Source organism: Micropterus salmoides, unplaced genomic scaffold (assembly GCF_014851395.1).
Source record: "Micropterus salmoides isolate LMB-PRFRI ecotype aquatic unplaced genomic scaffold, ASM1485139v1 Ms_hic_scaffold_6, whole genome shotgun sequence".
Classification (NCBI taxonomy): domain Eukaryota; kingdom Metazoa; phylum Chordata; class Actinopteri; order Centrarchiformes; family Centrarchidae; genus Micropterus; species Micropterus salmoides.
Genome location: NW_024044348.1, coordinates 30,066,349 through 30,080,445, shown reverse-complemented (window position 1 = coordinate 30,080,445; position 14,097 = coordinate 30,066,349). Strand labels below are relative to the sequence as shown.

Sequence of the window (14,097 nt, the reverse complement as noted above, 5' to 3'; positions counted from 1 at the left end):
GAGGTCACATGTCACCAAATATCATGTGATAAACAGCTAACCAGAGGAATATATAATTATTAATAGTAATAGTAACATAGCTGATTTTGTCCTTTGAAAGTTATCTAATGCAAGTAAATACCATGCTGCTATATGTGTCACTAAAAAATTAAATATAGTACTATTTGTACTATGTATAAGTACTGTATGTACTATTGTTATAGTTGGGTATGAAAGTGAATTTTAAATCATGTGTATAGGGCTTGTTTGGAAGATGTCAAGTGGAAGGAGCTATGTGAGGACAGCCAAAAACAAGGCTTCTGCCAAAAGACTGACCTGGAAACAAGAGATGTGGACATTTCTCTGTGATTAATTTTATAACTTGTGCAGTCTCAAGAGATCAAAGAAATCTCCCAGATGTTAAACTCCCAAATCACAGCGCCGTGTCCATTAACTTTACAGAAGAAATCTGTCTCCGCGCTGTCTCATTGCCTTCCAGCGTGGTCGGACAACGCGTCGTATGAACTCTTCTTTTTGAGCATAACGTGGCTCTTAAGGTCAAAATTCAGGCTACCAGTCCCACATCAATAATATATCGTAACTGGGCTCTAAGTATGTAGTTTGTTTACACTGAAAACAATTGAGTGAACACAAAGTAGACATACATATGTAATATGCATATTTAATCTGCTTGATTATTGAGTGTGGTGTTAATGGACACTACAGTTACATCTTTGGCCAAACACTGGGTTTTCTGTGCAAGTCTCCCTGCTTGCAGGCATTATCAGTCAGCTAAACATAATGTATGTCAGATTCTTTTACAAAATGTTTGCTTCTAAGTAAAAAAGTCGGTTCGTTTTCGGTTTTACTTGTTTAAATGTGTTTTATGACCCAAAGCGTATTGATATACTCAAACTGAGTATATCAACTAAAGTTCAGACTAAAAAAGACATTTTTACAATATGGCAATAATGATAACAACAACCTGTTTCATTAGCACGCACCCATATCCTTTCTCTTTAAATCTAGCCTGAGGCAACGACATCTGATTTCATGTCAAGGATAACTAGGCTTGATAAATAGCCCTCATTTAAACAAAAAGATCTAATTACATAGACACTTGAGAAGATTGCTTTCACTTCAATCTCACATGCAATTTAACATATTTGTTGAAAAATTACTTTTAAAATAATGACACAATCATTTGTAATTAATTAAATAAATAAGGTTGAAATTAGATAGAACCCATCAGCTGTGTTTTGATACTCAGGTCTGTAGTCCTTTTTATTTATGTGTTTTTGCATGCCCTGTTTCTTATTCTGTAACCAACATTAAGATCAGACTGCATGCAATAGTGTGCCAGTCTCAAGTATTCAGAGACCAGTTAATGGCAACACTGAGGATAGCACCATAACCAGCTCGCTGAGTGATGATAAGAGTAAATGTGTTTAGAGTAACTGGGCCAAAGGGATCTGCATTGATGTTATAGTGAGCATTTACTGGCAGTCAGATGGACAAAGAGGCCTTGAGGTATTACAACACCAACACAAGGCCTCCGGGTCAGAGCATGGACTATAAATTTCCCTCCCCAAATAAACTGATATCTTCACGCTACTATCTGCCTCCCCAAGGACCTTATAGCTTTGAATTTATTATCAGCCAAAGATAAAACTGCTGAAAAAGTTGAAGAGGAGTTTCACAGATCCCTCTGTCCCTTTGGATTGTGTGTCTTAACATACTTGAGCTTGCGTGTTTCTGGCTTTTTTTGTGTTGCGCTGTTGTGTAAGCAGCCTGAGTATCAGATCCAAATCCAGTTCCTCTGTTTATCAACCCATACCATCACATGCCGACTTAATTGAATCTTTCTTGAGGGAAGTTTTAGGACAAATGTGAAGAGAACAACTGTGCTTTAAATTATTTTACTGCAAGATATTGAAATCCAAATAAAGTAGAAACTATAACTATATATGACTCCATAGTCTTTTCCATCAACACTGTTCATGGCTTTTTTCTAGTTTTGGCAGAACATGTGTAATAAAATCATGGCTTATGCTGCCCTCTATTGACTACACATTGGTGCAGGATGCATTGTTTTCAATTGAAAACTTCGCTTGGTTTAATTTGCCTAATCTAAAATATTCTTTAGATGCAGTGAATGCACACATGTGCAAAAGTAAATTATTACTTGATTTAGCTTCAGTTTAGTTCCTGGGACTCGTAAAGGTTCATGGGGCTATTAGGCTTAGAGTGAGGTGAAGAGATTGCAATCAATTTCATGCCTGTGCGTTAAGTATCAAACTGTAGTCAGGATGAGTTTAAGCTGGCTGAGCATAACATTGGGGGCACAGGAAAACTACTGGTCTGTCTCTGTCCAAATTGAAAACAAATAAAACAAACAAAAGATGATCGGGATCCAAGCAAGTCGTGAAAAATGCAACATTTGACATTTTCAGAGGAGAAGACCAGATGCAGATGACTTAAAGTGATAAAAGTATTTGGGAAGCCAAGAGATAATTGCAGAAACGCAAAGCTGATTTTTACAGCATCACCTTGAGATCAGAGAGTATCGTTATATGTACCTGACTAGTGGGTAAAATGTTCAACACACCTGCAAAATTTTGTGTTTCCAAGTTTTAAGGTTTAGGCTGTGTCTCGGGAACCAAGGAAAAATAGGAAAACTTTGACTCACTATGATATGAACACCTCATTGTTGGAAAGTAGGACTTGACTCACCAAGTGACCGATTTGAAAATCCTTTGAAACACTTGATATCGGATATCCAGAGAATGTCTGTGTGAATTTTGGTAGCATTTGAACGAAGATTTCTGGAGATGAAAAATATAGATTCACTGACTTCTGAATTGACCATAGATTACAGTGGGTAAACCTTTGTCACATTTCAGCTTAAAAAATTCAGCTCTCTAGGACGTACGGGTGATTTTCTTAGATTTTTTTGAAGTTTGGAATGAGAAATGTCTAGAAATTTACATTCGGTGTAATAAGCCATAAGCAATCATTACCAAATTTTGTGCATTCACTGAGTAGTGACCCTAGATCTTACAAATCCATTTAACAAATTACGAGTAATAAACCTTTTGCATGTGTGGCACCCCCTTGTGGAATATTATCCCAGGACCGCTCAGCAAAGCTCAAATCGAGTATCCGCACAGACGCTCCAAGTTTGGTTACAATAGCATTTATGTAAAATTGTGTGTTAAAAGTAAACATTTATGGGAAAAAAAACAGACGAATTAAAATTATTTTGGTAACATTAAAAGTCTGTAGATGATCTTGCCAAAGTCTCGGGTTAATTAGTCAAAATAGGCTTGGCCATCACAGAAAGGGGCTAGACATGATTAATTAAAGATTTTGGAAAGGTTTTGAGATTTTTTTAACCATCTGACAAGCACTTCCGTTTGGAGAAACTATGCTCCTTCTGCATGCAGCTGTTGTTTACCAAAAAAAGTCTCAGGTGTTGGGATGACAGGGCCTTTTCAGTTGCTCACCCCAACCACATTCAACAGGCAAGCACCCTGCCATCATTCAATCAGGCCCCCAAAACCCACCGTTCAAACTTGCCCCCCCTCCCCCCTTTAAGCATGACTTATTCATTATTATTATTATTACAAGCTCCCCTTAAATCCCAAATTTCAGTTATGGGTTGAACAAACAAGATACATGTTAGTCAGTTGTAAAGCTATGGTTATGTGTATTCTGTTTTTATGCTAAGCTAAGCTAAACACATCCTCGTACCTTAAGCAGAAGGAAAACAAATAAGCATAGTTCCAAATAATTATTTTAAATGTATTCTCATGTATGAAGTCCATTTCTGTCATGGTCCTCTTTACATGAGCTTAACAACATTTCAGAAGTGCTGACGGGCCCATACTGTCACCTGGTGATGAGACAAATACTGACAGCAGCTTCTGACCAAAGTGGCCACAACAACTTTTTGCAATCCATCACATTAACTTTGTCCCTACCCCACCATTGTAAACAGAATGACTGCTCAGAATAGTGGAAAGGAAGCGTACAACTTCAAAGAATCAGCTTGCAGCTGGAAACAATAATTAGATAGGGATGGAAGAGACACAATTTATCTCCCTTTGTTTCATTATGTCATGATAAAACACTTGAACCTTTGAACGTTCACCTTGATCTGACAGTAGGTGTTTGGGTTGAGGAGAATAGCTGATAATAGCGAAACAATGCCAGAGGTCATTATTAACTGTATGAAAGCATTTTGTGTGTAGCTTTCACCAAGATGGATACTTTACTTTAGGTGAAAGAAATTTAATCTCTAAGTGATTTAATATTCTAATATTGTAAGTCATTTAACTGAATGCTTTGGCCTATGATGAACTTGGGATGACATAAGAGTGACAGCAGTGCTTGAAGTGGGCCAGAACGCCCCGGTACGCAGTACTGGCACCTGGACATTTTACTCTTTGGTGTACCGGGACATTTTCTTGCGTACCGGGACTTCTCCCAAGCTGCCGGTCCTCTCCTCTGCCCTCTCCATGTCAGGTTATCTGGGCGCTACGTGACGCTCACCTGTTCCTGTTCTCGCCTGCCTGCTAAACTCTGTCAGCGGAGAGAGATGAGGGAGAAGAGAAGCTCGGGTGCCTGTCAAGCAGCCGTGTGCTCAGTGTAGCTCGTCAGTGTCGCTTGTCGTGAACCGACCAATCACAGCCTGGATGGGGCGGGACATGTAAAAGTGTTGACAGATAGGTGTCATTTACACTGGGGAATCTGAATGTCTCCATCACTTTTCGAACGCTTTTGTTAAAAGTATTTTGAAAAACAGCAACTACAAATGTTAAATAACAAATGAAACAATGCACAAAAGGAAAACATGCAATGCAATTGAAATATAGAAGATACAAATTTGCATTGTCCAAAAGCTGATTACTGAATTATCTGAATTTTATTCCATTATATTTTGAATTGTCAACTGTGACCTTAATTTAGTTTCCCATCATATAAATAAAGACATTTCCTCCTTAACTTGGTGCAGAAAATGTGTTCAGAATGCAAGAAATTAAGTGGTTAATGCGCAAAGTTGTTAATGTTATATCTACTAGTTTCATCTTGTGGTTCAGGATAGTGCGCAGGGGTGGGGGTCGGGGGGACTGGCACCTATTTTTTTTCACTTCAAGCAGGTTGTAGGTTGCAGGTTGTAGTGACAGTATAGGTTAGAAATGCTAGTTTGAATATGAAGTGCTATAATGCATGTCCTAAGAGAGCCTCTGTCCCATACCTTATCTGTCATCTTCACCTCAGGCACTTACAGTGTGTGTTTTTTTGTTTAGACTCCCCCAAGATGGATTTGAATCTGGGTGGGCCTGTTCAAGAAACATGTCTCTAAATGTTAAGATGCAGCCCTCCCAAAAATAAAATGTCATAGAAAAATTACAACACATTACATGTGCCGAGTAGTGGTGATAGCATTTTTTTCTTGGAAATACTTAAAACACTTCGCTGATATGAGCGACAGTATACAGTATATCAGAATTAAAACAATATTTTCTAGATATTATGAATCCGTGTAGGGTTCGTTCTTTCATTATTTAGTTTCAAAACCAAATCGGAAAAATGGAAAAACAGAAAACCAAAAAACAGACTGTTTTAAACCCATAACTGAAAACAAAGGAGCTGCGTTTTGTTCTATCTTTGACCGGTGTTGTATCCCTACAACCTGTTCTCACTCTCCGACTCATCGCATATGGCATGGTCAAGGCCTATCGGTGACTGTTTGTAACGCACTGGGGATCCCTATAGCATCATAGGTCAACGCAGTGGGGGCAGCCCTGTATCGTCAGTTTGTGACTGTAAAGGCAGGTATATGATATTTAACAGAAAAGACTGAGTAAGAATGTAGTTGGGGTGAAAGGAGGGCCAGAACCAGGAGAACGGTGTTCGTGTAGGCCTATGGTGTGAAACAAAAAGTCAATATTACATATTTAAGCTATTTATTTTATTTTATATCCTATAAGCTAAGGCTATTTCTTTTCAAGTCGCATCTCATATCAACTATGGCGAATATGATTGTAGAAGTAAGCACTACAGGCCTATCATAGCCATGTACGAAAAAATGAAATATGAGAATATACATGTTTCGCCTCAAGATGGAGGAGCCACTCAAGCACTCATAATTCTCCAATTTCTAGATTAAGTACGTCAGCATCAACATATCTCTAAAATATCGACAATATGCTATTTTTGCCGTTAATTTCTATTTTTCTGTCTCCTATCATCATGGATCATGCGTAAATCAGTAGCCTCAGGCTTCATCCAGCCAGAGGGATCACCGACCTTCAGCAGCGCACCAGGTCACTCCCGCGACCTACGCCCTGTACGCTCCAGCACCCACTATGAGTTGCATTGCCAGTAGAACTGGCGCACTGGACGATCAGTGGTCATTCCCTCTGACTGGATGAAGTCTGAAGCTCCTAATCCATGTGTTCCTGCAGCTGGAGGCTCTCCACAGCGCCTAAATTCTTCTATCTCATAAAATAAAGGTCAGGTTGAAACAGTGTAGAGAGCCAGAACGAAAATTACCTGAACCTTTTAATCCTTAATATACAGCTCGCCGAATTAACTGATAAAAGTTCGTATTTGCTGTGTACCATTGGATGTCCTGACAGCTATCACTGAATTAATTTTAAACTAAAGACATCTTAAAAACCGGAGGATTCTCAGGAAAGCGTTCCTGTTCCAGTTGCTAGTGAGTTATAAACTGAACGTGGAGCCAATAGCAGCCTCCGGTCCTGCAGCTATATAATATCGTCCGTTAGTTTTTCAAACTAAAAACCCACTTATGTTGATGTTCAAGCTCATCTTAATTAAATTTAATCGGCACCGCCATCGCCTAAGTGTATCTGCTGCAGGTTTATCAAGTGTAACACACAAAGCTACCCAAGACTCATTAAATATCAAAATCAATAATTTTCCGTTTTGGTTTTAAAACAGAAAAACAAAAAACGACTTGTTTTTTAGTTTTTTCTGATTTGGTTTTGAAACGAAATAATCAAAGAACGAACCATACACGGATTATCATGATATAGTATTTCTTTTTTTCGTTGTGTGTGTGTCCTTCTGCAGACGGGGTGTGCTACATCTCCATGAGAGTAGGGGTATCCAGGACCTGGGCCTGCCTCGCTGGGAGCTGACCTTGTGTCTGGTGGTGGTGGTCTTCATCCTATACTTCAGCCTTTGGAAAGGTGTCAAGTCCTCTGGGAAGGTACATGTCTGGACCACCAAACAACAACAACAACAGTTGCTTTCTTGATTTATACATTATACTTTTTTTATCCAAATCATTTATACTAGTATACTATATGTACAAGAATTTGCAGAAAACTTGTCAAGTAGCTCAGTATAAACTGTTGGTAATGGGTCAAAAAAGGTCCAGTCAAAAGGCGGTGATAAACATTGTGAAGATCTATTCTCACATTTATTCTTTACATTCAATGCTGTATAATATACTGTAGTCACTTGCATTCAAGCAACAAACTGGAGCTAACACTATGATTTGTAAATTGCAATCATAGTGTTTACGTTATCATACTCACTACATATTGTACTGACAGTGCTTTTTTTTTAAAGATATTTTTGGGGCATTTTTAAGCCTTTTTATGACAGGACAGCAGATAGAGTGAGGAAATGAGGGAGAGAGAGACAGGGGGCAACATGGAGCAAAGGGTGACAGGCCAGATTTGACCCGGCTCGCTGCGGTAAGGACTCAGCCTTGTACTTTAGACGCACACTCTACCTACCGAATTAACCCCGCACCTTGAAATTGCTTTTACATGCTGTATTTGTGTACCACTTAACCGTACAACCGTTGGAGTCAGACAGTATTGGGCAATAGCATTTCTTTCTTTTTTTGTTATATACTGACACATTTTGTATCCGTTTATTGATAAAATGGTTCAGTTGAAAAAGGGGTTATAAGATGGGGTTTTTTCCCCCCTTTTACCTATTTGTTCTGTATGTGTATTCAGGTGGTGTACATCACAGCTACCATGCCCTATGTGGTCCTTTTCGTTTTGTTGATTCGAGGCATAACTCTACCAGGGTCCATGGACGGCATCAGGGCCTACCTCCACATCGACTTCAAGCGGCTCAACAATCTAGAGGCAAGAGACAATGCATAATGGTCACAACCCATCAATGGGAATTGGAGAGATTTTGAATGGGTCTCTAGTGAAAAAAAGTCCAATGCAAAAAAGTGTTACTTGTTGACCTCCAGTTTTTTGTTAAGCTGTGGGAATTTCCAGTCTATCCATTTCTCTTAGACTTCACGAGTAACATTAACGTCAGAGTCATTGTGGATTTAGAGAGCCTTCTATCTTTGTTACTGTAATTCACTGGGTGGGGTAACTCTCGCTCTGAAGGTTAGGGCTAACTTCCCACTGGTGCCTCCCATACTTAATGTATATGAATGAATGTACTCTGTTCAAGCATAGATAAGATCTTCCACTAGCTGAGCTGATGTATGTGTAAGGGTTGAGAAAAAGTTCAGTTGTTTTACATTTGGCAGGTATATACTTAATTCACTTCTTTTTTTGTGCAAACCAGAGCCAGGTGTTCCTATCTGATAAAATGTGTAAGGCAAATTCATGTGTTTTCCAAAGAAAGCCCCACAGCTTGTTCAGAAGACAGTACTAGAAAATGAAAATAATTGCCTAAATAATGGAAATCAGCATTTACATTCCTGTCAGCCCCTGTCAAAAGCTTTGTTGTTCCTCTCTTATTTTTGCCGTAGGTGTGGATTGATGCTGCCACCCAGATATTCTACTCACTAGGAGCAGGATTTGGGGTGCTCATTGCATTTGCCAGTTATAACAAATTTGACAACAACTGCTACAGGTAAGAGCTTGCGCTGTATTTGTGATTTTGGATAGTCTAAAACAAGCCCAAAGCTACATAACATCCTGCTGTTTGAGCAGTCTGCCTTTTCCAGCATGTAACTGGATCACAAGGCAGCAGAGGTGATGCTAATCTGTTCAGCTGACTCCAATGGCCAGGTGTTAGCAGGACAGATAAAGTACAGGCCAGGAAGGGTGGCCAGAAAATAGCCAAAGGCTGCTTGTTGACTCATTTGTCATAGTGCTGATCTTCTTCAGAAAAAGCAGGCATGAGGTTTTGAGCTTTGTTAATCTTTTTTCCACATTAATAGGTTGCAGTGGTGGCGTTGTAGGGAGATGCTGTTGGCAAAACAGCATCTACCTACCATACTTCACCCAGCAGCCAAAACACATTTTGTATGCTGCAGTATCACTAACTAAAAATGGGGTGACATATAATGTACAGTGTTATCACAGAGGCTTCCAAGCCAAATCAGGGCAGTACTGTGTTATAACAATTATGCCACCCCCAATCAAAAGACTCATTGAAATAAAAGAAAAAAATTAAATTACAATTGAAAATTGGCAAATGATTAGCAGATCATACTTAAAATAAAATAAAATCTTGAAATTGTATTGAAAACTAATATGAATGTCTTTCTGTTTGTAATGAATGTATTAGCTTGTCATATGCTGTAGATGGTTATAAATGACCTGATCGAGTGGAGCAAAGTGTACTGTACGGCTGAATAACAACTGAAAAGGTTCTATCACAGCCTGCATGCAATACAAAAAGAAAAGAAAAGAGGGAAAGTCAATGGGAAGATAATGCTTCATTGAGCTTTTTCTGCTCCTTCAGCCGAGGAGGAGGCCAAGGTCAAGTTGACCTTGTTCAGTTTATCAGACAACCGCACATTAGTGGCCACAGACTAATTACAGATCAAACCACCAACAAGGAACAGAGAACAAAACTTCTCCATAACCTGAAAAACCTAAAAAGTGACCTAAAAGAGTGTTTGGATGAAGATCAACCTATGGCAAACTTGAAAGATATCAAATAACACTTCGCCCTATTTTGACTTTACATGTTCAGGTCAAAAGAATGATACTGGATTAGTTTCTCTTAACAAGTCAAGTCAAGTCAAGTCAAGTTTATTTATAAAGCACATCTAAAAACAACCAGAGTTGACCAAAGTGCTGGACAAGTTATCCTGAAGAAGACATAGAAAATAAAACCAGATAAATTAAAACAGGCCAAAAAACAACAATCAACAACATACAGCAATAAGATAAATAAAGACACAAGTGCAGGTGCCCCTGAACAGACTCAAATGCCAAAGAATAAAAATATGTTTTAAGTCGAGACTTAAAAGTGTGGATAGTGGGGGATGATCTAATAATCAGGGGTAAATGATTCCACAGTCTCGGGGCCACCACTGAAAAGGCACGGTCACCCTTTGTTTTCATACGAAACTGTGGGAGGGGTCTGGAGGAGTGATGAAACATTAAGAGTTCTGAAATATAAGATGGTGCCAGTCCATATAATGCCTTTAAAACAATTAACAGCACCTTAAAATGTATTCTATATTTGACTGGTAACCAGTGAAGAGCAGCCAATATTGGGGATATATGGTCCCTCTTCCTTGTACCAGTTAACAATCTAGCAGCTGTATTTTCAACAAGCTGCAAGCGTGATAAAGATGAGTGACAGATACCAAAGTACAAGGAATTGCAGTAATCAATTCGAGATGACATAAGAGCATGCAAGCAGAGATGCTCACAAGTCTTTGAGCTGGAGTCCAAGTCAAGTCTCAAGTCTTTGAGCTAGAGTCCAAGTCAAGTCTCAAGTCTCTCGTGGTTATTACGAATGTTGTATCACCTGCTGCATTCAATCCAGGTTGCTTATAAAACTGCATAGCTATAAGGAATTCTGTAACTGTAACCTGTTTTTCATTTACAGAGCACAACCATGTAACGTACAATGCAATTATTGACGACTTAATAAATACTGTAAGTCAAAACACTCCCCAGACTCTTAAACCCAGTGTAACGTTAACTAAATAAAACTGTGACATTGCAAAATCAACAATAAACCTGTAACCTGTTTTTAACTTACAGAGCACAACCATGTAGCCTAATGTACAATGTGTCTACAATTAGGCTAATGACAGCCTATAAACTACTGTAAGTCAACAAACCCTGTTGATTTTCAAACCCAGTGTAAAGTTAACTAAATAAAACTGTTACATGGTCAACAATAAAGCTGTAACCTGATTTTAACTTACAGAGCACAACCTGTGCAATGCAGTTAATTGCAGCTTAAACTACTGTAAGTTAACACACACCCCACTCTCAAACCAGTGTAACATTATAACTAAATAAAACTGTAAGGTTACATGATCAACAATAAACCTGTAACCTCTTTCCATGGTAATAATTAACATGATGGCAGCCAGCGGGACGTAATGATTACGTTAATTGACCACCACAAGTTTGGCACGTCAACACACGCTCGTTCATCTTTTCATAGCGAACGACAGTCGGAGTGAACCTCCCGTAGGTCGTAGCTAAAGCAAGAAGCACACTAACCTTAGATGGCCAATGCTGAGCTAAACATGTTTACTCACCACAGGAACCTATTTGCGTTCAGCGCATCTTTGTTTGGGTCTTGTATGAAGTTTTAAAGTAAAGGTTTATGATGAATGGCACGGCAGCTGCCAGTGTTGTGTGGCCGTGCGCAGCTGATAGTACGTGTTACGTTGGCAGATTATAGGTAATGGAGGGAGGGAATAACGGCAAGCTCATCAGACGTTTCCTAAAAAATAAACATTGTTCACGAGTCCCGCACCTCGAGTCCGAGTCGAGTCTGAAGTCTTTTGAGGACAAGTCTCAAGTCGAGTCTGAAGTCACTGTGTGTGCGACTTAAGTCACACTCGAGTCCGAGTCTCTAACTCGAGTCCCCATCTCTGCATGCAAGACAGTTTCAAGGTCCTTTACAGAGAGAATGGATTTAAGTTTTGCTATGGCCCTTGAATGAAAAAAGCTACCTTTAACAACAGAGTTTATATGTTTGTCGAATTTTAATGCTGAATCAAAGATGACCCCTAAGTTCCTAGCAAAAGGTTGGACATTAATGGACAGGGGGCCCAGATTTTTTGATAATTCCTCAATTGAGTTAGGGGAACCAAATAATATTACTTCTGTCTTGTTTTCATTTAGTTGGAGAAAGTTGATTGCCATCCAACGCTTAATATAATTTAGACAGTTGTAAATAGACTGTAAGGACTTTGAATCACCTGGCTTCAGAGGTAAGTACAGCTGTGTATCATCAGCATAACAGTGGTATAATATGTTTATGGGGAATGGAGCCCAAGGGGAGCATATACAAAGAAAATAAGATTGGCCCCAGGTTTGAACCTTGAGGTACTCAAGGCACTTAATTGCTTCTGAAGAAGAGGAAATGTTACCAATGTTAACAGAAAAAGTTCTATCTTTCAAATAAGAGTGAAACCACTGTAGCGCGACACCCTGGATACCAACCCCTTGCTGGAGGCAATCCAGCAGGATGTCATGATCAACGGTGTCAAAAGCCACACTGAGGTCAAGTTAGATGAATAGCACAATTTCCAGAATCACCAAACAGCAATAAATCATTTAGTACCTTAAGCAGTGCTGTTTCTGTACTGTGATGTATCCTGAAACTTGACTCAGCTAAAAACGAGGAGAGTCGAGAAAGAATGACCTTCTCCACAATTTTAGACATAAAAGATAATTTAGAAATAAGAATAGAATAAGAAATAAGAGGCTGAATGCACAGTATGCTTAAAAGTGGATGGAAAAATTCAATTTATAAGAGAGCTATTTATTATAGACAAAAGGCTGGGAGCAACAACATCTAAAACCTCTTTTAAAAGACGCGAGGGGACAGTGTCCGTTGGAGCAAAAGTAGGCTTCATGAGTGAGGCTATATCGATCAATTCAGACAAGGCCACAGGCTCAAAATAATTTAAAGAGACAGGGCATGGGACTAGCTCAGATGGGTCAAGACCGGAGGGTGAGATACCAGATCTAATGACGTCAACCTTATCAATAAAAAACCTTAAGAACTTCTCTGTAATTTCAGAGGTAGCATCAGGGAGTGCAGTAGCATGGTTTAGTGCAGTGTTTATTACACTGAACAAGGTCTTAGGGCTGTGTGCATTTCTAGCAATGATATCAGAGAAATACTTTGCTTTTGACACAAGAGACAGTTTGTCCCTGTTCAAAAAAAGTTAGTGAATCTTTAGCCAAGCTACAAGTGAAACCACAGATGTAGAACATTGTGGACCTTCAAGGTTGGACAGTTGAGTTTAGCAATGTACAATGTACTGATGAAGAAACCCTGCTTTCTTTTGAACTTGTTTTTGTTGTTGTGTTTCTTTTCTTTATCTAGGGATGCTCTCTTGACCAGTACTGTGAACTGTGTCACCAGTTTCTTCTCAGGGTTTGCCATATTTTCTGTACTTGGATACATGGCTTATAAACATGGGGTCAAAATTGAAGATGTGGCAACAGAAGGCAAGTGCTTGTCTTCCAGATACAAACACTGTTTTAATATTTTATATTGTTGTAATTCTGTGTATATATACATACCTATATACATAGGCATTTTCTATATCTTTTTTCCTCACTTGCTTTGAAATTTTGTGATAAAATATTTAGTCATGCATACAAATTAGCACTATGTTGTTTATAAAAAATATTAACTTTTGTGTGTGTGTGTGTGTGTGAATGTGTATGTGCGAATGTCCAGGGGCAGGATTGGTGTTTATCATCTACCCTGAAGCAATTTCTACGTTGCCTGGTTCAACATTTTGGGCTATTGTGTTCTTCATCATGTTGCTGACTTTGGGCATTGACAGCTCGGTAAGTTGACCACTCTATAAAACCGTATCATATTCTTATGACCAGAAGTTCAAATATTTTTAACTCTGCTACACACACGAACAGATACATGAAGATGCAAAAGTGACAAATAAATGTTTCAAAACTTTGTTAGAAGTACATGTATAAAAGTGCAAATACAAGAATAGCATGCAAGTTGTGGTGAATATTACTGATGAATTGCATGCCTACATAAAGGGATGGACAAAAATACATCAAAATGTATATTTTTTTTAAAGATATCAAATACCCTATATTCAAGTGTATTATTGTATTTCAAAAATACTAAAAATACTTTTTCAGTTTACTATGAAATCACTTCTCAAACCTTCTATCTATCAGC

General features: G+C 38.7%; 1 protein-coding gene across 2 annotated transcripts in view; it reads left to right on the top strand.

Annotated features, from left to right (window-relative positions):
* The window catches only part of slc6a2 (solute carrier family 6 member 2), a 30,998-nt gene that overhangs the window by 10,403 nt on the left and 6,498 nt on the right, over positions 1-14,097 (top strand). For both annotated transcript variants that reach the window (XM_038701621.1, XM_038701622.1), the window contains exons 5-9: positions 7,084-7,222; positions 7,986-8,120; positions 8,750-8,853; positions 13,264-13,388; positions 13,624-13,736. In XM_038701621.1, the coding sequence (XP_038557549.1) occupies positions 7,084-7,222; positions 7,986-8,120; positions 8,750-8,853; positions 13,264-13,388; positions 13,624-13,736 (616 nt within the window). The remainder of the gene's footprint in view (positions 1-7,083; positions 7,223-7,985; positions 8,121-8,749; positions 8,854-13,263; positions 13,389-13,623; positions 13,737-14,097) is intronic.